The sequence below is a fragment of the Gopherus evgoodei genome, chromosome 1 (genome assembly GCF_007399415.2).
Source record: "Gopherus evgoodei ecotype Sinaloan lineage chromosome 1, rGopEvg1_v1.p, whole genome shotgun sequence".
Lineage (NCBI taxonomy): Eukaryota > Metazoa > Chordata > Testudines > Testudinidae > Gopherus > Gopherus evgoodei.
The window spans coordinates 166,389,771-166,413,868 of record NC_044322.1 but is presented as its reverse complement, the minus strand read 5'-3'; the positions used below and the strand labels follow the sequence as shown (position 1 = coordinate 166,413,868).

The 24,098-nt window shown below is 41.8% G+C and overlaps 2 protein-coding genes across 4 annotated transcripts in view; both read left to right on the top strand.

The window, feature by feature from the left end:
- Positions 1-349: 349 nt before the first annotated feature.
- The window catches only part of MRPS6 (mitochondrial ribosomal protein S6), a 63,686-nt gene continuing 39,937 nt past the window's right edge, over positions 350-24,098 (top strand). The window contains exon 1 of one of the 2 annotated variants that reach the window (XM_030578473.1): positions 350-460. In XM_030578473.1, coding sequence (XP_030434333.1) covers positions 365-460 — 96 coding nt within the window. In that variant the 5' untranslated portion in view covers positions 350-364. Of the gene's footprint in view, positions 461-1,213; positions 1,287-24,098 lie in introns of those variants that run through there. The other variant, XM_030578481.1, reaches the window with a different exon arrangement.
- Positions 1,199-24,086, top strand: SLC5A3 (solute carrier family 5 member 3). 2 transcript variants are annotated; one of them, XM_030578451.1, is made up of 2 exons: positions 1,199-1,286; positions 18,216-24,086. In XM_030578451.1, exon 2 carries the CDS (start codon positions 18,532-18,534, stop codon positions 20,671-20,673), a length of 2,142 nt encoding a protein of 713 aa, XP_030434311.1. In that variant the 5' UTR covers positions 1,199-1,286; positions 18,216-18,531; the 3' UTR covers positions 20,674-24,086. The 2 variants fall into 2 exon arrangements, with proteins under 2 accessions (XP_030434311.1, XP_030434320.1); XM_030578460.1 differs by lacking the exon at positions 1,199-1,286 and adding an exon at positions 9,669-10,493.

Here is a 24,098-nt window from a genome sequence, read left to right as displayed (position 1 = left end):
GCTCTGAGAAGGTAATTCTCTGCTGTTCCTGGAGGTTGGAGGACAAAGGCTTGATCTGTATAAGCAAACAGGGTAATCTGTCCAGTTTGGGTTCTGGCTCTGAAGCAGAGAGAGCTATGAACGTGTAATCTTAGGGAAAACCCAGCTGTGGGTTCATGGCATTTAAAATGCTCAGTGGTAAATTGTAACTATGGGCAATTGCACTGTTCATAACGTTTGGAGAGAAAATAACATGCAGAGGCTGGCCTGTTTAGGCAGTCCGACTTGTAGCGAAGTGTGTTGCCTAGAAAAATCCTGGTCAGGAGGTGGAGGGATGCAGGTCTCTTCCTCCAAGTAATGATAAAAAGCCAGGAGCCTAGAGTGGATGTGCTTAGTGGACTATGGAGGGGGGGAATACAGATGCAGTTGCCTTGAACTGTCTCAGGGCTCATCCGGCACTGGTGTTTCCCCTTTCCGTGAGGTAGGTGTGTGTAGGGGCCGAGGGGTTTGGAACACCAGAGACATGTGGGTGTGTAACAGTGGCAGTGGGTCTCTACGGCGCAGGGAGTCATTGGCCCTAGTGTATGTATGTGGGATCTCTGATGCTTGTTGCCTGGTGTGGGGCAGGGTGGGTCTACGCCGACGTTTCTGGAACATCCTGCCAGGCCAGCTGCCCCCACCCCCCGCGGCTATCTGTGAGGCCGGGTGTCACTGACGGGAGGGGCGCTGTGCTCGTGTGTCACGTGTTGGCTCGGCCGCCCCGTGCGCTCCCCGAGCGGGGTGTGTAGCTGCGCCTGCATGGTGGGGGCGGGCAGAGTGGAAACTTCCACTCCCTGCAGCAGCCGGCGCTGCAGCGCGGGAGCCGCCGCAGAAGGGGGCGGGGCTGGCGCCTCACACACGCGACTCGGAGTCCCCCCCCCCGCAAGCTTCGGAGCTGCGGCCCCCGCCGGGTGCCAGCCCCGCGCAGCCGTGGACAGAGCGGGGCTGCGGGTCGGAGGGGGGCGCGTCTAGCCCGGCCGGGGGCGAGGGGCGGACTTGGGGGGCGGTGCCTGGCTCCGAGGCCTGCGGGGGGCGGTGCTGAGGAGCCTGCGCAGCTGGCGGCGGCGCCCTTTAAGCAGCGACACTCTCCCGCCTCCCGCTTCTGCAGCCTGGGACCCAGCAGCGCCGCGCCGCGCCGCGCCGGAGCAGCCCCTGCCCCTCCGCCCTCCAGCAGCCGCGGGCCGCGCCCCCCTTTCTGCCCCCATCTTTGCGCCGCCGGCAGGATGCCCCGCTATGAGCTGGCTTTGATCCTGAAAGCCACGCAGAGGGTGAGTGCGGGGGGGACCCGGCCCCAGCTCCTGCCCCTGCCTGCCCCGCGTGGCTCTCTCGCCAGCCCGGTGCTGGGCGCATGTGCCAGGCCCGCCCGCCGGCGCCTTAGCGCCCGGGGCCCCTGTCCCGCGTCCCCGCTCGTCCCTGCGGCCTCCCGCCTCTGGGCAGTGCTGCCGCCCCCCGGGCTGAGCGCGCACGTGCGTGCCATAGGGCCGGGCTCGCAGGTATCGTCGCCTGCCCAGGGCTGCAAGGGGAAAAAGGGGGAAAACCAACTGTGCCGGTGCCTGAAGCCCTCGGGCTTGGGCAGTTCAGCTAGGCGAGTGCGGAGAGGAAGTGTGATGTGCCCAACTGGCTTGTGAAAGAACTTCCTCTCTGCCCTGTGCCCTTTCCTGCCCTTGCCCTGTGATCTGGCTCCGCTAGGGTTGCCAACTTTGGTTGGATGAATTCCTGGAGGTTTCATCACATGACATTATCTTTAATTAAAGATTGATCTTTAATTCCTGGACACTCCAGGACAGTCCTGGAGGGTTAGCAACCCTAGACTCAGCACTGGTTCCACTGTGGCTCTTTTCCACATGCATGGTGGCTTATAACAGGTCAGTGCTTAATTTGTAATGAGAGACGTGTTAGGGTTCAAACAGTTTATTTTACTTCCATAACTGATGTCAAGCCTAGCTCTGGCACAAATTAGCACAGTAGTAAGTGCTAGGATAGTTACAGCAGTTGCTGCTAGGTGCTATCTCTCCTTACAAAGGCCTACAGGGAAGAGTGAAATCATGATTTCACGCTTGTAAGATACAGCATTACCTTTTTGTGCGAGAGAGAAAGTGCCAGCATTGTGACCTTCTGACCCTGTCCATGCTAGGGAAATTTTTCAGGTGGTTTCCACTGTTGCTAATGCCAGTTGAGCTCCTTTGATAATAATGGTGTAGTGGCTTGCCCAATCCTGCCATGGTTTTGAGTGCCTAGGAATGGGGTTAGATGATCTGTGTTTTAAAAAAAATAAAAAATTAAAAATTGCTCATACATTTGCACAGGGAGCCAAACCAGCATTGGCGGCTGTGTATGTATGGCTCTTTTTTTTTTTTTTTTTTAAATTTCTCTTAATTTCCCTAATGTAGGCAGGACTTTGAAACACACTTAGTGTAAGGTGAATATTTGGTATTCCTTTTTCCTGCCCCTCATGCTAAGCTACATACACAACCCATCTTTATCCACTGCTATAAAGCTTACTGGTTAGGGACCTTGCACAATGCTTGTGTCTAAATGCAGCAGCTTTTCTATTAGTGTAGGTACCTTTTTAAATCTTAATCCTACAAATTACATTCTGTTAATGTGTTCTTGCTAACTTTCCATCTTTAACTATTTTTATATATTTGTAGTAGTGCTGAAACATTTAATTTTCTGCTGTTAATTTAATTCCATCTTTCTATTGTTCGAGCATGTTATCTTGTGCTAAACACTAGTACATTTCCATTCGTTTTACATGTAACTTCTATGTTAGATTTAAAAAAAAAAAGTGAGGTATGGCAGTTACAGAAAGCTTGCAATGTATAATGTATTTGAAATGAGAGGGAAGGTATCACAAATCTGACAACACAGTGATTTACAAACAAAAAATTATAATGCAAGCATGACTAGGAGTACTGTGGCTTCGAAGAGCCTCACAAACATTCCTGGAGTTAGAACATCGTGAAGCAGAGATGTGCTTATAGTGACAGAATGCCTCCTATCTGCATTTATACACTTACAGTAAAACATTATGGTAACAATTAAAATAATCTCTTAAAAAAGTTTGACTCTCCAGTATGTACTTTCTTAACAAATGATCTTTGTTTAAGGCATTTCTGCAGACTAAAATTATTTGAGTTAACTGCTCTGTAGTTCTGGTGAAATTAAGCTAGGTATAGAAACTCATGTTTTTCTAACCTACTCCTTGTATCATAATTCTAAAATCTGGAATTCATCTTAAGTCTCATTTTAATTGGTAAACTAACTTACTTGCTATCTACAAATATCTTGCTGCTGTTTGACTTTCTGTGCAGCTAAAACCTTTAAAGGGCAATTCTGTGCTGACTGTGGAGCTTCCCTAAAGCGGTGGTGCTGAATCTCAAGAAGTAGATTGTTTTAATGAGCCCCATAAGATCTCTCCCTCCACAGCATGCTGGTTTAAAACCTTTTTGTATTTTAAAGATTCTCAAGTGCACAAACTATTACTGAGGCTGTGACGTAAACACACCAAAGCAAGAAAATTCAGTTTGGGCTAATAGTCTGAAATCCTGTAATGAATTGCATTAACCAATATATTTATTAAATCATTCAAGTCCATACACACAACTGGGTCCTGAATAAACTAGGTTTGAATTTGACACTATTTAGTATTTCCTGATAAAACAAAGAACCCTAGTGATGACTTTCTAGAAAAAGTTTAAATATTGTTTCTATATTTGAGACATCTTTGCAACTGTGGTCCAAGAAATAGGATGTGAGACTTGGGTTCTGTCACTGTCTCCAGCTGGGGTACTCATTTTGTCCAATTTATTTAATATATATGGAAGAGATCTTTCAAAGACACGGAGGCTTTGAATGGGAGTATGGTGCTTAACTGCCACTTCTGCTTTTGAAAATCTTCCTCTAAATGAGAGGCCACAATAAGGATAGAGTGCTCCCTGTAAAAGCTGCAGCACAAATGTATGGAGATGTACTTTCTGCCTTGAAGAGTTTAGAGCCCCAGGATTACAAGTGACATGAAAGGGGAAGGTAGTGGTACACAATAAACCTCATACAATATAAATTTTTTTATTGTAAATAGAAAGAATTAGCAGTTAATCTGACCATCCCTCCCCCGCCCAGCCCGCGTTAAAGGCATTGTAGCAAAGGCGAGCCTTCAGTAGGAGAGGATAGTGACATTTTAAGTCAGTTTCAAGGGAATGTATGGGGAAAGGTATCAGAGGGGTAGCCGTGTTAGTCTGGATCTGTAAAAGCAGCAAAGAGTCTATAAGGTGCCACAGGACTCTTTGCTGCTTTTATGGGGGGAAGGGGAACTCTTCAGGAAACTTCCTGCCTGTTCTCCCAATTGGGATGATGAACCTTCTAGTCAGTGAGGGCTTGGAAATGGTTTTGTCTTGCTCTAATGCTGTTCCTGAGATGGACCTGTAGGGGGCAATGAGACATTCCTTCAGGAAATGCTGCCAGCCTGGAAGCATAGGACAGACGTGGGACCTATACTCTAATTCCTTGTGTGGCATTGCCTCTTGCTGCAGCTTGATTTGTGCATTGGTGTACCTCTCTTCAATAAATCCTACAGTTAGTTTTCATCTAACTGAATCAGCAATCTACTTTCACGTTAAATATTTTATTAGTTCCCTTTAAGAGAAGACTATATTCAGGGGTTTTGGATGAACTCAGTTTTGTTACCAATTGCATGGATCATGCAATATCAATTAACTTTTTTCTTATATAATTCTCCTGTTTCAGCAAATAATTTCACAAATATCTTGTGATTCTCTAAGGCTGCCCTTGCTTCTGAGTTTGACTTTTTTCTCCTGCTAACTTTTTTTCAACATGTATTGTTTGCCATCCAAGCAGGTTGCCATGTTTCAATAAATTCTCTGCCTGCTGTGGAGAACATTCAGCTATCTTAGGGAAGCCCAGGCTATGGACAAAAGTGCTGCCTGACAACTTGATCTTTATACAACTGAGCTTTTGATACTTCTTCTGGGAAGAAAAACAAAAAGGAAGAGGTTAAGAAGCAGATTTTTTTTAATCCTCTGCTTTTTCTTTCCTACTGGTTAGCATTGCTTGTATTTATTTTTCAATCTATAAATGTTTGTGAGACCTTAGTGATTATATCAGCACCTCACAGTTTAATAAGATCAGACAAAATTCTCTCTTTTCTTCCTTTGCCTGCTGGAGTAATTTACAGGTAGATTCCTCTTCCTGTCCCTGTCTCTCACTAGGCTCATAGACTGCATGAAGAGTTTACCATGAAAAAATTAGGCACTAAATACATGATGCACTTCTTTGACTTAACATGTGAGACGTATAGTCATTAAGTACTCATGCCTACAAGAGAAGAGTCTGGGTCCAGCTCCCTGTGAGAGCTCTGTCTCCTGCTGTAACTATTCTTGTGGAAGCACTTTCTATTGCAAGCCTTATATGTAAATAAACTTTCTACGAGTACACCTTCTGGACTGAAATATCTAATGTTTCTCAGGCCCATATAAAAATAATCCATTTTCTTTTTAAAAGTTGATTTACCAAAGTGTGGGTTATGCGTTGGAGGGGTGGATGTAGAGGATTTTATTGTTTCAGAAAATAGTTTAGCTCTCTTCAATTTGAATAGCCAGTCTACTTAAATTAAGTATTCAGGATTTAACAATTAAAATTTACTATCGGCTTAATCCTAACTAAGGACAAGTGCCTTTGATGTATTGGTTAAATAAACTTTCTTCAAATTACAGACACTAGCATACCGTATACAGTATGACATGAGTTGATGCTTATTAACCCTTCACTAAGGTACAGTACTTCATATTTGAAGTGTTGTGGAAATTCCTGATCTTGTAAGGCAGGGTTTCTCAAACAGGCCTTGCCGCTTGTGTAGGGGAAGCCCCTGGCGGACCGGGCCGGTGTGTTTACCTGCCTGTCCGCAGGTCCAGCTGATCGCAACTCCCACTGGCCGCGGATCGCTGCCCTGGGCCAATGGGAGCCGCTGGAAGCGGCAGCCAGTAAGTCCCTCGGCCTGTGCCACTTCCAGCAGCTCCCGTTGGCCTGGAGCAGCACTCTGTGGCCAGTGGGAACCGTGATCGGCCGGACCTGTGGATGGGGCAGGTGAACACACTGTGCTATGTTAATTTTTATATCTTTCTAGTATTTTTAATCAAAATGGTGCAGCTCTGAGAGACTACTGTAAACCACTTCAAAGCATGTTATGTAACCACTAATAGTGGTTAGTAACCAATTTTGTAATCTCATAAAAAAATATCAAGTTAACTTTACAGGCTCTAGTTTTCCATAAACCCATAGTAGTTCTCATTCTAGGACAAGGGATGAGAACATACTCAATGGACTTAAACACAATTACTCTTTTTTAAAAAGTTTTAATGGTAAACATACAATAAATCCAAGAGACAAGGTCAGGGTGGAGTAAATCTTCTATTGGACCAACTTCTGTTGGTGAGAGAAGCAAGCTTTAGGGCTACACAAAGCTCTTCTTCAGGTCAAGAACTCTGTAGCGTGAAAGCTTGTGTCTCTCACCAACAGAAATTGGTCCAATAAAAGAGATTTACCCCATCCCCCCCTTGTCTCTCTGATATCCTGGATGGACATGGCTACGACTACACTGTGTACAATAAATTCCTATATAATGACCTTTCAGTTAAATTGAGGTATTTACTAGGGCGTGACTGCTGCGCCATATTTAAGGTAAATTTTCATTTGGGGCCCCTTCTAAAATCCACAAGAGGTGGACCTTAAGGCTTTCAAAGAAAGCACTCAGTAAACCATGTAAAGCCAATTAGCCCCACTCTCAAGCCTAGGTTCTTCAGGTACACCTCTGCTGCCTTATCTCCTGAGACCAAAGGGGCTTTTCATGCTCATCAGGGCCTGCAGTCCTTGCCCTGTTGACCTGAAAAAAGAGAGCCCACAGGCTGGCTGGAGCTCATAAGAAGTTAAGGGAAGGGGGTCGTCACTCATGGGGGAGCTTCTGAGTGGGCTTGAGGAGGAAGGTGAGTAAGAGAAGGGATCCTTTATTCTCTGGGGTCCGTCTGCCATCACTTCCCCCACTGCATGGTGCTTGGGGAGTAGCAAAAGAGTTAATCGCTCCTTGTCACTCACCCTTCTCCCTTCCCAAAGGGCTTTGGGTGGAGGGAGTCCGGTTCCCAGTCTCATGCCACCTGTGTTTCTCCTTTCCTGCAAACAAAAGTAAGACCTCCAGTCCTTTGGACATTAGGAAGTTGTCCATTCATCAGGGAGAAGAGTCTGGATCCTGAGGATCTGCAAGGATTTTTAGGAATGGGACTTGGTCTCTGTGAACCATAGAAGGCCAGCAGCATCAGGACTCTCCTCCATGGGGTTGATGGGTGGCTAGCAGAATCTTGGGGTTTTTTGGTTTTTCTGCCCTGCCCCCCAGCTCCTTCTCTGCAACCTCCTATGGCCTGCCAGATTGGAAGGGTTACAAGGGGGGTGGGGGAGGGGCACAGTACACAGAACATGTCTCCAGCACGCCTTAGCATTGCACCTAGTTGCATGTAGTTTTAAATGGCCCTAATGTGTCATCTATAAATCTGCATGGAATTAGAGGATGTATGTGAAAAGAACTTGTGATGTGAGACAGCAGCTCACTTAGTGCTGGTGATATGTATGAGGCAAATTATAAAACCAGTGTTTCATGCTCATCTTCAATATCCTTTGTTGAAAGAAGGTAAGGTTGCATGATATCTTTATGGGGCAGAGTTTACATGAATAACCTTGACTCTTGAGTTTTCATGGTTTCTCACTGTTGTGGAGTTGAACTCCACAACAATTTCAAGTTATGTACTCAGACCATGATATATATACTTGTTTAATATCCCTACATAAAAGTTGAAGTCTGCAACATTACTGAAATGTCACTTTAAAAGGACCGTACATTTTTCTGTGCAATATTTGTGGCCTCATGTCAGTTTCATAATATGCTGCTGGAGAGGGCTTGGTAAGATGAGCACAGCTCAAACCTGCAGAAAGGGCACAACATTTAGAGTTGCTTTATGCCTCCCTTCATTTCTGATTACCCACATGGTTTGAACTTATTAATGTTCAGTAATTACTGCAGCCCTGATTATGAACCCAGAGAACCGTTTTTGAACAAACAATACTGGATCCCAAACATCTTTCTCCCTCTGTCTCCCCATCTCCCCCCGCCAAGCTTTTTTGAAATCTGCTCTACATATTTAGGCATCTAAGTATGGATTTAGGGGACTGTCTTTTGGTACAATTTTTTAAGGTCTTGCCCTACAGTCTTATCACAAAAGGGTGAGAGTACTATGACCTAGAGTAGTGATGGAGTTCTAAAGGCATGGAAAATGGGTTGAAAAATAGAAGTGTTGGAATCAGTTTTTGATTATAGGAAAATGGGATACTAGTTGGAACACTTAATTAATACGCTGGCCTTTCATTGCTGGAGTCCTGGCTTCAAATTTTGGCTTGGGTTACAAATGAAAGTTTGACTTCATACTAATTCTCATTGGACGTTTAGAAAAAGTCTACAGAGGCTGTCATAATCAGTCCCTTGTACAAGAGAAGTCCCAGAATAGAACTTGCTGGTATTGGTAGAGCTCTGTGGAGAAATCCACATCATAAATATCTGCTCTATTTGTAACTCTAGCTATAATGACAGTGGTATTACTGTGGTGCAATAATGTCTGTCTTCATCCACAGGCTCTCTAATATGATCATGGTCTGTCTTGCATGCACTAAGATCATGTAGTTCAGGGATTCTGTCTAGTAAATAAGTAGTTTGGGGTAGTACCTGCTGCTATACTTCCTCCATGTGTGTGAGGTATATTTTTTTCTTAACCCCCTCCTCCTGTTAATTTTTTAAAACTTCTCTATACATGTGTTGCAGGCAGTGCAAGCTGCTTCAGTCTGCTTGCCAGTATGGCTCAGCCTTGATGTGGAGAGGCAATCTCTAGGAGTCAGGGGACAGCTCATTCACTCTGCCTCTCTGCTGCAACTGCCAACAAAGATGTCAGTTGATGGTTCTACTGGCTTAGTTCGCAGGGTGGTTTCAGCCAGTCACGGCTCCCTGAGTTTTACCATATTAACCTGAAAACTTGTTAAAATATGTTGCTCCCTTTCCTTGTCAACCCTCTGTTTATACTACTTTGGAGGCTCTTGTCTGGGTCTCCTCAGATCCCACAGATCAGGCACCTCACTTTGCCCATATTCCTTCTAGTTTTTTCCAGCAGTGCAGTGAAAGCTCGCTTTTTCTTAGTACTTGAGTTTATGTAAGCGCTGGCTTTTGCAGCTGTGGAGGGATCACTAATAATATGGACACTTAGCTTTTAGTAATTAGCTGTACACAACTGACTTTTTTTTTCTTTTCCTTCCAGTCACTTGATCACCATAAGATTCCAGCTGGTCAGTGTCCACTTTGGGCCATCGTTAATTCTGCTAGTGACCGGGGAAACATTTTTCAAAATTTGATTGCCAAAAAAGTGATTTAATTTTCAGAGGTGCTGAGCACTTTCAGGGAATGCAGAGGATGCTCAGTACCTATGAAAATTAAGTCACTCTTGTTTGGGTACTTTAACTTCAGGCAACAAAGTATAAAAACTTTAATCTTATTTTTATTAAATCATGTGAACAGACTCTTTATGTTGTTTGGTAACTGACATTACTGCGGTAGGTCTAGGTTCCCATGTTTATATGTAACTTATAAAAGCTTTTTGTTCTTAAGCAAATATCTCTTGTTTTAATGAACAAATGGGGGCCCGAACCTGTTTCCTCAGATGTGAGGTGTTTGGGGAACATGGAGAGTGGTGAAGATGCAGCATCTAATCCTGGGGACTCATGGGGAAGGAAAGTGGAGGCAGTTACATAACAGGATTGCTCTTCTGTACTTCTTGGCTCTTGCCTGTAGCACAGATCCAGCAGGAGCTGCACTACTGCTGTCTTAGTTCTTCATAGTTGTCTTGTGCCAGCCATGGTTGCATACCATAAAATATCTGTGGGGTCAGCAGAGAGCTGGGTTTGGAAAGAGTGGCAAGTCCCTGGCTGTGGCCCCCTCTTTTTCCCCAAACCTGCTAAAGCCTGACACTTATGGTATATTTACGGGGTGTTCCAATTTCTCCATAGCTTACACCTGTCAGGCCTATTATCCTCTGAGTATGCTTGTTGAACTCCTAATGTTAATTGGGCACACATCACTATAGCAGACCATTCAGGTTACATGCTGCTACGGTAAAATATAATTGAAATTTGGGGGTTTGAAATGTAGTTATGTTCTGAAAAGTGACTATTAAAGCACTTTTACTCAACAGTTCTGATTCCTATACTTATGACACCATATCTTATTTTTACTCCTGCATTGCAGAGCCAACACAGTTATGAGAGAGTGAGCAGATTCTATTCTAGTTTGTGCATCAACAGAGCTGATAACGAGCTAGGGGAAAAAACACAACTTGATTCTTTTAGGACTACGCTGATATTTGCAGACCTGATGGGTAGGAAAGTCTCTATTGTAAACTGCTTTTTTTTTTTTTTTTAAATGTTAAGGGAGACACATGTTAGACCCAACAACAATGCTTTGAGTCACTTTATCCTTCAGTTTCATTGGGCCATATAGTTCCAGTTATTACATTTGCTTCTGTTGCATAGACAGAACTCATAAATTGGTCTACATGTTAGACCCAACAACAATGCTTTGAGTCACTTTATCCTTCAGTTTCATTGGGCCATATAGTTCCAGTTATTACATTTGCTTCTGTTGCATAGACAGAACTCATAAATTGGTCTACAACAATGTATACTTAAAATTGCTATGCTGTACTGGATTTGGACAAAATGCAGTATATTACCCCATAAAGACAGTTGTGTGTAGCTTATCAGAAAAGCAGTCTGATCCATAGAGGTGTTTCACTTGTCCAGATTCTCATTCAAAAATACTCTGAAAGAAAACAAGAATGTATTACTGCAGCATCAGAAGAACTTGGTGCGTAACTTGAATAGCATAGGAAGGTTCTAGTATAATAAAGTTATCAGGGTCACTTCAATAGACAAAAAGTGGATTAACTGCTAATATGTACTCAGATTCCAACTACTAGGTTTGGTATCTCCTTTTCCTGGAATTGGGAGCATTAATACTTCGGAAAGGTTTTCAGCCATGTAGATATTGAACATGGTGTTAATGATCCATTTCTCTGGGGTAGCAGATTTATAGGAGGCCGTTAAGGCATACCTTTTGTGAGAATACCTAAGGGGTGGGCAAAGGTTAAATGTCATTTCCAGACAAATACTTCTTAACCCCACAAGGCTATGCACAGATGTGTCCAGTAACTTGCTAATGAATGCATAGTTTTAGTAACCTGTGACTTATCTGCCCCTGAAATAATTTTTATTTTGAAAAGAGATCATTTTGGAGGGAGGTGGGGGTTGAAGAGAATATTTTGGACATAATCTCTTCCTCTTAATGAGAGTTGCCAGGATAGAGTATATCATTTGTGATAAGAGACAAGGAAAACATATCAGGAATGCTTACCAGCTGGAAGGAAAGGAGATGGGGAAGCAGCATTTAAGGCTGCAGCTGTGGGTCTCTTTCCCCTCTCCAGATTATGTAAAGGGCCATCTGTCAGATAATCATGCTGGGAAAGCTTCCTTTTAAAAGAGTGACCCAACAGTTCTGAATTTCAGTTGTGACTGAGCACTTTTAAAGAAGTGTGAGTAACGCCTGAATTTCTATATAGTCTGTTTTTTTTTTTTTTTTGAGGGACCCGATTAAAACTTCAAAATAGCTGTTTGTTTTTTTCTGTAATAAGAATTTTAAATGTAATCTTGGTGTCAGCTGGTAACTGCATTTAATGTACCAACACAACATCAGAGTTTTACATGAATCCTACATAAGTTGTGCCATAAACTGTAGTTGTCTTACCAGTAACATTCCAGACTTTAAAGTGTTAAATGGTGGCTGGATCATCCATATGAACATCTGAGAAACATAGGTCTTAGATGTATGACCATTTCCCCATTCTAATAACAAATGTATGTTCTTATAACAGGGATTGGCAACCCATGGCACACAGCCCACCAGGGTAAGCCCCCTGGTGGGCCAGGTCAGTTTGTTTACCTGCCGTGTCCACAGGTTTGGCTGATTGCGGCTCCCACTTACCGTGGTTTGCCGCTCCAGGCCAATGGGGGCTGCAGGAAATGGCACGGGCCGAGGGATGTGCTGGCTGCTGCTTCCAGCAACCCCCATTGGCCGGGAGTGGCAAACCGTAGCCTGTGGGAGCTGCGATCGGCTGAACACACGGACGCGGCTGGTACACAAACCAGCCCGCCAGGGGTGTTAACCTGGTGAGCTGCGTGCCTAAGGTTGCTGATTCCTGCCTTATAATATTTCTTCCTCTGTGTGCTGTATAAATCCTACCCTGAATCTATTCTACTGTATCTTGTATCCTTTTTGAGAATTTGCCTTTAGCTAATATATTTAAAAAAAAAAAAAGGGCAGTCTGAGTCGTACTAATATTTGCACAGAACTCAAACTGTTACGACACAAAGGAAATACTTCTTGTACTTGTGATATGGCCCAATTAGAAAGTAGCCAGGGCTGAAATTCACTGTTCTTGGCACCAGTTTTGACTTGCTGCTGGTTTTGTCAGTGCCACAAACACTATTCCCATGACTTGATAGTCTCCCCATGCAGCTGTTTGAGTCCCCCTTTAATCAGGAAGGTGGAAAAGTTTCAGTAGTCAGTGAAAATACCTTCAATACAGATTTTTTGCATGTCTACACAGCAAAGAAAAGGCTGCAGCTGCCTCGTACCAGCCCACTTGGGCTCATGTGGCTTGAACTGCAAGGCTGTTTCACTGCTGTTATAGACTTCCTGGTCCCAGAGCCAGGGTTCCAGCCTGAGCCCAGAAGTATACACTACAATGAACCAGCAGCAGGTTTTTCTTTGCTGTGTAGGCATACGTCACTACAGCAGTTCAGAGTAACTTCTTATACCAGCTTCTTATTGAACTTAATTCCAGCATAACCCTGGAAATTCTTCCCTTTTCCTTTTTGTTCCTCTGATCTTTTCCCAGCAAATTTCCCTCAAAGCTTTACCAGGCTGAACACTGCGAACCAGGTCTGAGAGTTGCAAAAGCAGCTATTTAAAGCGTGATATGGCCCTGTCTATAGGTGGCAAGTTCTCAAGAAGTTCTTAACATTGTAACCAAAATAAATACATGTCCAGTGACAGTGTCTCAATTGAGACACAACAATTTATTAAAGGGCAAATACTCTTTATAAGGATTATAATCCTGGTTGGACTGTTCGCTGCAATATACACGCTAGCTGCCTTTTTGTATACTGTTACAGCTCATCTGATTTCACTACTGGTATCTGATTACTGCTGTCGATCACTTAGTGTAGGTGTCACCAGTTTAGGTCCAAAACTTTTTTTCAATAAGATAGAAGGACAAGGAACTAAAACTTTACTCGGCTCACCTTTTTATAGTTATTACTTACATTGGGTTAAGAGAAATTATGCATCTGAGAGCAGTTGCGTTTGTATACTTTTTCCTTAAAATATGAAATCTTGGTATTAAAGTTGTAATGTAATTACCTTTGACATTTAAAAATAATGAAAGAAGCACGTGCAGCTAAGTAATGTATTACATTCACACCCAGAAGCTTCATGCAGTTTAGAAACATTTACAGTGTACTGTTTTGTTTAGGAATAAATTAAACCACAGAATAGACAAGTTCATCTGCAGTGCCTTTTGTGGATGAGTGTAAAATTAAATTCTTCCATGAAGAATTTAAAAACAGATCTGTGGTCTGAGACTCATGATCTTGATAAATTGATTAGTCGAGTGCTCAGTCTGTTTTGTATCACACTTCCATAGTCTCTTATCATTCTTGACTATAAATATTCTCATATAAAAACTGAATATCTTCGTTGGTTCTGAAATACTTTATTTTTTGTGCAGCGTCCTGCTTATAAAAGGGCCAGTTCATTCAAATATGCAAAAATGGTTGAGACTGAAGTGGAACCTTTTTTTCTTGTTAACACATCTGCATTAGTGAGAAGTGCACATTCGCACAGTAAATAAGCTGCATGGTTACCTGTAATAGTTTCCTGAAACAGCAAAAGAGTTTACATCTTTTTAACCATTTAAGGTACTCATCCATACTCTCAGCCTTAACTCCATCTTAACATAGTTTTATATGGGAATCTTGTTTTTTGTTTTTAAATTAATTTCACACATGAATGCTAAACAAGAAACCCAAAGAATGCTGCTACCCTGTGATAATTCGAGTTGTAAATATGTAATATGAACCTTTTAAAACCACTTTTGTTTTAAGGCCAGATTTGTTGGTATGCTCTGGCAGCTTTGTCATTTCAGAGCAGTCTAAAGCATATGGAACACATTGGCCAATTAAATTATTTTTACAGGGCATAGTGGTGAATCTGGCCCAAAATTTCCGCAGAATGCAACTATAAGTTTGTTTGTTTTTGTTTTTGTTTTTTTAATAGTGTAATGACATTTGGGGCTAATGCAATGATAATTGAAGGCCAAATAATCTGTGAGTGAGAACTCTTGACACACACAGCTCCTTTGTGCCATTGACTATCTTCAGCCCACAGAATTGAAGGATCCAAATTAACTAGAGAGGGAAGGTGATTGACATCAAAGGTAACTAAATCAGATGGCCATACTTAAGAGTAACCTGAGTTGTATATCTGGCCCTCTCTATTTTATAATTGGCTAAAACAGTAATGAATACACTTGGTTGCAACCTAACTTATTGTACGTGTGCTAAATTTGAAGATCACAGTGAATTTTTAATCCTAGGTAAAACTTGATTTCTTGTGGTAAAATCATTTGGGACAAAACAGGTTTGAGTACTAAATTTCTTAGTTTGCTTTTAACTCAGTCAACTCACTTGTAAATTCTCAGAAAACTCATTCTGCACTCAGTAAATGCTTTGATTGGTAGGGAGGAAGGACTTGCTAGTCACACAGTAAATATGCAGAAAATAGATAGGGACAGGTTTGGACAGTAATTAAATGATGACCGTAGATGTTGAGATTCAAAAAGTTAGATTTATAACTGCCAAAACACAAATTATGAACATCACCTGTCAAAATATACAAAGAAAATATCTTTAAATCTAACTTCTCAAGCAGCATTTTCCTGACTTAACTGAAAATTACAGATAAGCAATTAGTGATGGCAATACTTAGTTGGTTTGCATGTATGTAGTGAAATTGACATTTACAGATAAATCTAATCCTTCCAATCTTAACAATAAACATAGGCTGAATCCCTTCGTTAGGCACAAAGCACATCCTTATCTTAACTGTAGAGCGGATTTTCATTAAGGTATCTCCTTCCATGGCAGAAAGAATCACCAGCGTTCAAAGGGTCAGAGTAGATCACAGGCCTACTGGCTTCTAGAAACAAAAGATCAGTTTAGGACAACCATGTAGAACTATATCTCAGCTGTCTATCTCTCTATATATTAGCATTGTCCAACATCTGTTTATTTTAAAGCATTTGTGATAGAGATGCAAACACCAATGAGACAATATTTTTAGTCCAGATTGGTGTGACTTCTACAGGTGTCAGCTACAACCTTGCATGGAGCTTCCTTTTCACCAAAAACCTAAATCAGGGGTGTTCATTTCTCCCTCTCCTACATAAAGTGAAAACTAGTAAAAGAAAACAGTTGCAGATGAATCACTAAAGACTATGGAAACAATTTTGACTTGAAAATAGCTTTTATTTTTAGCTGAATTTCTATGCTTCCTGTGTCTTTATAAAACCACAATGTTAATTTAATTTTAAATAACTAAAAAGTGATGATGGACAAAAATGAATTATGAAAATCAATGCTGATGGTAGAAGTGGTGAGGTTCTATGCAGCTTGACAAAAGCATCATAGATTATCAGGGTTGGAAGGGACCTCAGGAGGTCATCTAGTCCAACCCTCTGCTCAAAGCAGGACCAATCCCAGACAGATTTTTGCCCCAGATCTCTAAATGGCCTCCTCAAGGATTGAACTCGCAACCCTGGGTTTAGCAGGCTAGTGTGCAAGCCACTGAGCTCTCCTGTGGAACAGAAGGAGAGTTGATACACAAACATTTTTTTAATTTGGAACAACCAAAACCAACTTTATTTATTTTAATTTTTTTTAAAAAAAGGAGGGGGGGAGGTGAAGAGTAAATTGAAACTTCTCTGGCTGGTGGAAACCATCAAATAGCAAATTCTGAAAGTAAATTTGGCATATTTTGAGGTGATTTTTCTGTAGTTTCTGTTGGGTTTTCTAACTATCAAAACTATTAATGTAAACAAGATGTATTTCCTTCCCCCTTCTTCCCCCCCCCGAATTGAAGTCAACTCATTCCAATTAAACCACAGAACTACAAGAAGTAGTGTGCACTGAATCACAAAAACAACTAGAAGGCTACACACTTCACTGTGTTTGTAAGCTGAACTGGCAGGTGGAGGGCAGGGCAGGAACTTGGTCTCTATCCCTGAACTGGTAGGACTCTCTCCACTGAACCTAACCATGCTGTTTGCCTTGGTCACCTCTCCCCTGGTTTAGATGAAGTAAAACGGTTTTGCCTAGGCCAGTGTTTTCCAAACTTGGGACGTTGCTTGTGTAGGGAAGGCCCCTGGCAGGCCGGGCCAGTTTGTTTACCTGCCCCATCCGCAGGTTTGGCTGATCGCGGCTCCCACTGTCCGCGGTTTGCTGCTCCAGGCCAATGGGAGCTGCTGGAAGCAGTGTGGGCTGAGGGATGTACTGGCCATGGCCTCCAGCAGCTCCCATTGGCCTGGAGCAGCAAACTTCAGCCAGTGGGAGCCGCGATTGGCCAAATCTGCGGACAGGGCAGGTAAACCAACCAGCCCGGCCTGGCCCGCCAGGGACTTTCCCAAACTTGGGATGCCGCTCGTGTAGGGAAACACTGGACTAGGCAAAGGTCCTATTTGAGCCAGGCATAGTTTGGAGGGAGTAATGGTGCAAATATCTAGCCTCATCCCTGTTCAGTTGCTCTATCTTCTGATCTGAAGCAGTCCCTGCTGTTCTAGTCCTGATTCTCCTAACTCTGTCAAAGCATCTCAGTCCTGATCTGCAGCTTCATTTGCTGACTCACTTCGTCCAATAGGATTGATGTATGCAAATGAACTGACAATATTGAGCAATGACTGTCTGAGTTACCTCTGACCTCCTAATGCTCTCTGCTTGCAGCCCCAAATGGACACTGTAGACATCAGGCTTTTTCTAGTTTTCTGATGATCACAAAAATCAATAGGTTTCTTCCCATTGTTACCTAGAACGTTACCTGAAATTTTAGAAATCATTGGACATGGTCTTCAAAAGCTATCATGTTACAGACAGACACACAGAAATGCCATCCAGATGTGTTTAGGTCTTGGGTTCCCCCCCCCCCCCATTAGTGTAAACAAAAGTCTGCCCTCTTTTTCCCCCACCTTGCCCCGCCCCGCTGCAATTTCCCAAAACCTTTTTCCACTTAAAAACAGCACAGTGATTGTGCTGTGCACATCACACAAAGTTGTTCTAAAACTTGTAGAGTGTGAGTTTTATAGTTAGTCATACACTTAACATTATTTGATATTTGTGGCTTTGTTATGACTTCATTCTTATTAGTCATAGCAACAGGATGGCATCTCAAACACAGAATTGTGACATCACTTCAGGAGCTAGCAAGAGAGAACCTAGGCTGTTTATGGTGAAATCCTGGGGAAATTCAAAGAAGGACTATCCAAGTAAACTTTTTCATAATGTAAAATGTCTTCCTATGCTCACACAAAAGTGGAAGGGCTTATTTTAATGTCTTTTAAAATAGACTTTAATCCTTTGAGGATTTGGGGAGTGTGGCGGGTGGGGAAATGGAAATCCCTACTGAGAATGCATTTAGTTGTGTTGGGGATATTTGACGTTTATTTGTTTTTGGGGTGATTTAATCTTTATGCTCTTGTATTTGCTGTGTCCACTGAGACACATATACCATGTCCAGATTTTCAGCTTAATTATAAAGGGCACTACTGAGTTTAAGTAATGAATTCTGTGTTCTGTCTTGCACAAATACAATTTAAAGGAGGAAAAGACTTGCGTTGAACCACTTGTTTTGATAGACGTCAAATCTTTCTCATAAATTTGAGTGAAATCCTTCTCTAATTCAACCTTTGTCTTTTGTCTTTGCTGCCTTGCAGGGTTGGTACAGTAGGCCTCACTAGACTTAGCTGCAGCTAAGAATTTCTCCTACATCAACAGAGTTAATGCTGATGCTCTTGTGGAAAAGCGATTAAAAGTGCGTGCTAAGTGCTCAAATTTCCATTTAAGAAGCGGAGAAAATAAATCTGTCTTCTCAAAGTGTACTACAACCACCACCATCAAGACAGCAAACCAAGGGACAAAGAATTTGATCTGCAGTATTGATAAATGTAAACTGGTTCACATATTACTCTAAAGACTTCTTAGGGGGTGAAAATTGGACATCGGCAGTCGCAAGTCATTTTGTTTATAAAAATGAGGGCTTCTTTGGAAACAGCAGACATTGCCATTGTGACACTGTACTTTGTACTTGTACTGTGCATAGGCTTTTTTGCCATGTGGAAATACAATCGAAGCACCGTAAGTGGCTACTTCTTGGCAGGCCGTTCTATGACATGGGTAGCTATTGGTGCATCCTTATTTGTGAGCAATATTGGGAGCGAACATTTCATTGGGCTCGCAGGATCTGGAGCAGCAAGTGGATTTGCAGTAGGTGCATGGGAGTTCAACGCCTTAATGCTTTTACAGCTTTTAGGATGGGTCTTCATCCCAGTCTACATACGGTCAGCAGTATATACCATGCCTGAATACTTGTCCAAACGTTTTGGAGGACATAGAATTCAAATATATTTTGCAGCATTGTCTTTGATTCTTTATATCTTCACCAAACTTTCTGTTGACTTGTATTCAGGTGCACTCTTTATTCAAGAATCTCTAGGTTGGAACCTTTATTTGTCAGTTATCTTGCTTATTGGAATGACTGCTTTGTTGACTGTGACTGGAGGTCTTGTGGCTGTCATCTACACGGACACTCTTCAAGCTCTGCTTATGATTATTGGTGCCCTCACACTCATGATCATAAGTATGATGGAGGTTGGTGGGTTTGAAGAAGTTAAAAGAAGGTATATGTTGGCAACACCAAATATTACGTCAATCTTGTTGACCTACAATCTTTCCAATACCAACTCTTGTCATGTCCACCCAAAGCCTGATGCTCTTAAAATGTTGCGTGAGCCAACTGATGAAGATGTTCCCTGGCCTGGATTTCTGTTTGGGCAGACCCCAGCTTCTGTATGGTATTGGTGTGCAGACCAAGTCATAGTTCAGAGAGTTTTAGCTGCAAAAAATATTGCTCATGCCAAAGGATCCACGCTAATGGCAGGTTTTTTAAAGCTGTTGCCTATGTTTATTATAGTTATCCCAGGGATGATTTCACGTATACTGTTTGCAGATGACATTGCCTGTATCAATCCCGAACACTGCATGCAAGTCTGTGGAAGCAGAGCTGGATGCTCTAACATTGCCTATCCACGTTTGGTGATGAAACTTGTACCAGTTGGTCTGCGGGGACTCATGATGGCTGTAATGATTGCTGCACTAATGAGTGACTTGGACTCTATATTTAACAGTGCCAGCACTATATTTACACTTGATGTCTACAAACTCATACGTAAGAGTGCCCCATCTAGAGAACTAATGATTGTAGGAAGAGTGTTCGTTGCTTTCATGGTAATTATAAGCATTGCTTGGGTTCCAATAATTGTGGAAATGCAAGGAGGCCAGATGTATCTCTATATACAAGAGGTAGCAGATTATTTGACTCCACCAGTGGCTGCTGTGTTTCTGTTGGGTATATTCTGGAAGCGTTGCAATGAACAAGGGGCATTCTATGGTGGAATGGTTGGGTTTGTTCTTGGATCTACAAGGCTGATATTGGCATTTATTTATCGTGCCCCCGAGTGTAACCAGCCTGATACTAGGCCAGACTTCATCAAAAATATCCACTATATGTATATTGCTACTGCTCTGTTTTGGATCACTGGAATTGTGACTATTACAGTAAGCCTCTTTACACCACCACCAACAAAGGAACAGATTCGAACAACCACTTTCTGGTCTCTAAAAATCAGGTCTGTAAAAGAGAATGCTTCAAAAGGGGATCCATATAAGGTACAAGAAAAAAACATCTTGAAATGTAATGAAAATGCCAATCATATCCTGCCAAATGGCAAATCTGAAGAAAATATTAAAAATATTAAGCCTGAGGATATAAATCTTCTAGTTACTTGCAGAGAAGACAGCAACCCAGTGATTTCTGTAAGTCACTCTGAAGTTGAGACACCAGTTGATTGTTATTCCAATGGACAGGTCTCTCTCATGGGTGAGAAAAAGCGTGAGGAAGAGACTGATAATAGAGAGAAACACTGGAAATTCATAGATTGGTTCTGTGGCTTTAGAGGTAGAAACATGAATGAAAGAGCCATCCAAGATACAGAAGAAGAGACTCTCTGTTTACAAATGTTGGAAGAGACTCCAAAAGTTAAACTATTACTAAATATTGGACTGTTCTGTGTCTGTTCACTTGGAATATTCATGTTTGTCTATTTCTCTTTGTGAATGGTGAAGCTTTAAGGGTATGGCTAAACATACAGAAGCTGATACAAGTCTCTCTCTCTGGAGAATATTTAAAAAATATACCCAACTTGCATCTCAGGCATTGTTTACGCTATATTGTAAACTCAACCTGTCAGCTAATTTAAAGATCATTTGAGATGTGTATTATATTATCTCTGTTTAAATAAGGAAGAATGTGGTTTTTAGTGCGGTGCTGCAAGGGGTGTGTGTGTACACAGACAGACACACAGAGAGAGAGAGAGGGGAGGTGGCTGTTTTTAAGGAAGAACATTAAGGGTGCTCAGTCCCATACTGAAATGGAAAAAAAAATTAAGTGTAGAATTGGCATTATCAAGGCTGTCAATCTAAACTTAAAGATACCCATATACAGTTTATCCTCTGTATCATACTCATACTAACTTGACCAACATGTTGCTGCTTAATTTTGCTTGCAGCTTTTCACTTTTTTAAAACTTTGTATAAAAAAAGTGTGGTGCTTAAATTCCACACTTCATTTATACTTAACAAAAAGACAGCATTTTGAATGCAGTTAACTCCTCATGTATTATTTTGGAACATGCTGTCACTCTGCAGCCGCCTTCTACTCTTCTCCATAAGATTAGAAACCAAACCTACTTAATCACAGATTTTAACTACTTTTTTTCTATCCAATTTAAACACTGGTATGGTGGAAGATTGATATTTTATTTTTGAGGGATAGGTGCAAGCAAGCCTGAGATGTTACTCTGTTTAACTTTGCAAACTTTAGTTTATGATCCTACTGGGGAGGGGGAGGAAAGGGATGGATACTCTTCCTGAATTTTCTAGTCAATGTGGACCAAAACAAATTCGCTCCCACCCTATTCCAAATTTCTCTTAATGTTTTTGCTGTGTACATGAGTAGGGTTAGCTTCTCCTTAAGGAGCAAGCTCCAGATGGATGCTATCGCTTGGAAAAGAGATCTGCCCAAGAATTAGCAAAGTGAAACTTGAATATGCTTCAACTGGATTTAAGAAAAAATTTAAAATACCCCTGAAGGAAACATCTAGCAACTCTATCGCCAAGCTGGATGCAATGCAGTCTGTTAAATGTTAACAAACATGTACTAGGGCTATTTGTTTTAAATTGCTATTTTGGAAGAGGGAAATGGAAGCAACAAATAAGAGTCTCTATTTAGCACAGAACTCTTTCTTTCTAACTTCATCTGTTAGGAAAAGAATAGTATGAAGGATTCCACATGGGGAAGTAAGTGAATGTAGTGGGCAACTTAATTATCTTCAGCTGGGCTTTTTTTTATACATATGTGGAAAAGCAAAATAACTTTTTGTGCTTTAGCAGAGAAACCTCAAATTGCAGGAATGCACAAAAGATGAGACTTTGAAGTTTTTTCCTCTAGGGGAACTGTATTAAGGGTTTGCAGAATTGGACACAGTTTAATACCCAATTTAATTACCCTGAGTAGCCTGTTGATTTTAATGGGACTGCTAGCAGAATAGTGTGCTACTTGGTGTGAGTAAAAATGGTAGGTTAATGGAATCTGGGTTGAGTCTAATTCTTGACTGTTGGAGGAAAAGCATCTTGCTGCATGGAACTTCAGTGTGTCACTGAACAGCTCTTGGTAAACCAACAATAACTAGATTATCAGAGGGAACTGGTAATTTACCATACTCTTGAAATAGCAATTGAGACTGGTAGGTCTGTGGATTTGAATAGATGCTGAGATGTTTTACAGCAACTACTGTTCATTATCAGCTTTTAGATCTTGCACTTGGAGGGTAGAACACTGTGGATCGCAACAGAGAGATGAGCCTATGAGCCATGTTTGAATAGTGTAGATAAGGTGTCCAGATGTCCCGATTTTATAGGGACAGTCCTGATTTTTTGGGTCCTTTTCTTATATAGGCTCCTATTTACCTCCCTCACTCCTGTCCTGATTTTTCACACTTGCTGTCTGGTCACCCTAAGTGTAGATGACAGCCATTACTGTATGTGGCTGAGGCTTAGTTTTGGTAGTGTTGTGTCAATATGTGTAGAAGTTGTTGTTTCAATAGGGTACTTCATACAAAAAAAATTCTTTTTTTAAATGATAAATTCTTAGTACATGAAAGAGTCTGTAAAAATGGAAACTCAAGTTCGTAAGTTATTGGAGGTGTAATGGGGGGGGGAATAACTCGGTATACAAAAATGAACAAATCTCTCTTTATATGCAGGAGTTTCTGACCTTAAAGTCTAGGAGCGTAAACAGTAAAAAGCTTCGATGGGTTTGCCCTATATCTAGATGGATACACTAGGAAGAGAAGGGGGATAAAGAATTCAGGAAGCCTCTTCCCCTTTCTGTAGGGACAGAGTGGCTGTGGACCAAGAGCTTCTATATGTGTTTTCAGGGCCTGGCTAAAATGCTCAGTTGGGCTCAGTGGCATACTTGGGGTGTGTAGTCTGCCATCTCTGGGATGTCAACAGGCACTATCCCCTACTAACTCCGCATACATTTCCATCAACAACTGGCATTATAGGGTTTGATTACTGGCCCTTGATCTAGTTTTAACGAATGTATTACCACCTGCCTCTCACAGGTAGGCTGGCTCAGGGACCCTTCGCTTTACTGCCACTGCTTCAGTCCTTCTTACTCTTTCCCTAGAATGCCTCACACAGTGCCAGAAGCATATATCTTGCCTCCACCTAGATAAACAGCAGACTGCCTAGTACAGTCTCTTCCCTAGTTCCTTTGCCCCAGATGAGTTCTTTTCTACCAAGCCCACTTTACATGTTTCCTGCACAATGCCCAGTGCCACGTACGCTCACACTTATGATCTGTGCTAAAATTTTAACCCTGTAACAACATGTATATTCCCAAAGAACAATAACTGTATTAGGTCTGCACTTTTAGAGATAAGTAGTTTCAGCCAGTTGGCAGTTTCAGCATATTGGCATGTGTTTGATCATACTTTGGATACTAAAATACACAGTTTACTTAGCTCTATCTTTTTAAATTCAAATTTTTTCATACTAAAAGTCCATATTACACTAGTTCTAAAAGTTCATTTCCAATAGGGATCAATCTAGTCCTGTCACTATGTAGCTTCACAGAAGTAAGACAACCTATTGTTGGATTAATTATGGTAAAGTGTTGTCGTCATAGTTGGAAACTCAGTTGATAAAATGGCTGAATTCTCTCCGTGTCTTCATAATTGAGGCCTGGTCTACACTATAAACTTAAGTTGATGAAAGCCACCTTTCGTAGACTTAATAATGCATGTGTCTACACTACAGTAGAACCTCAGAGTTATGAACTGACTGGTTAACCACATATCTCATTTGGAACCAGAACTACACATTCAGGCAGCAGCAGAGATGCAGGGGGGGGGGAACCACCCAGTACAGTACTGAGTGTTTAAATGTAAACCACAAAAAAAAAAAAGACATTTAAA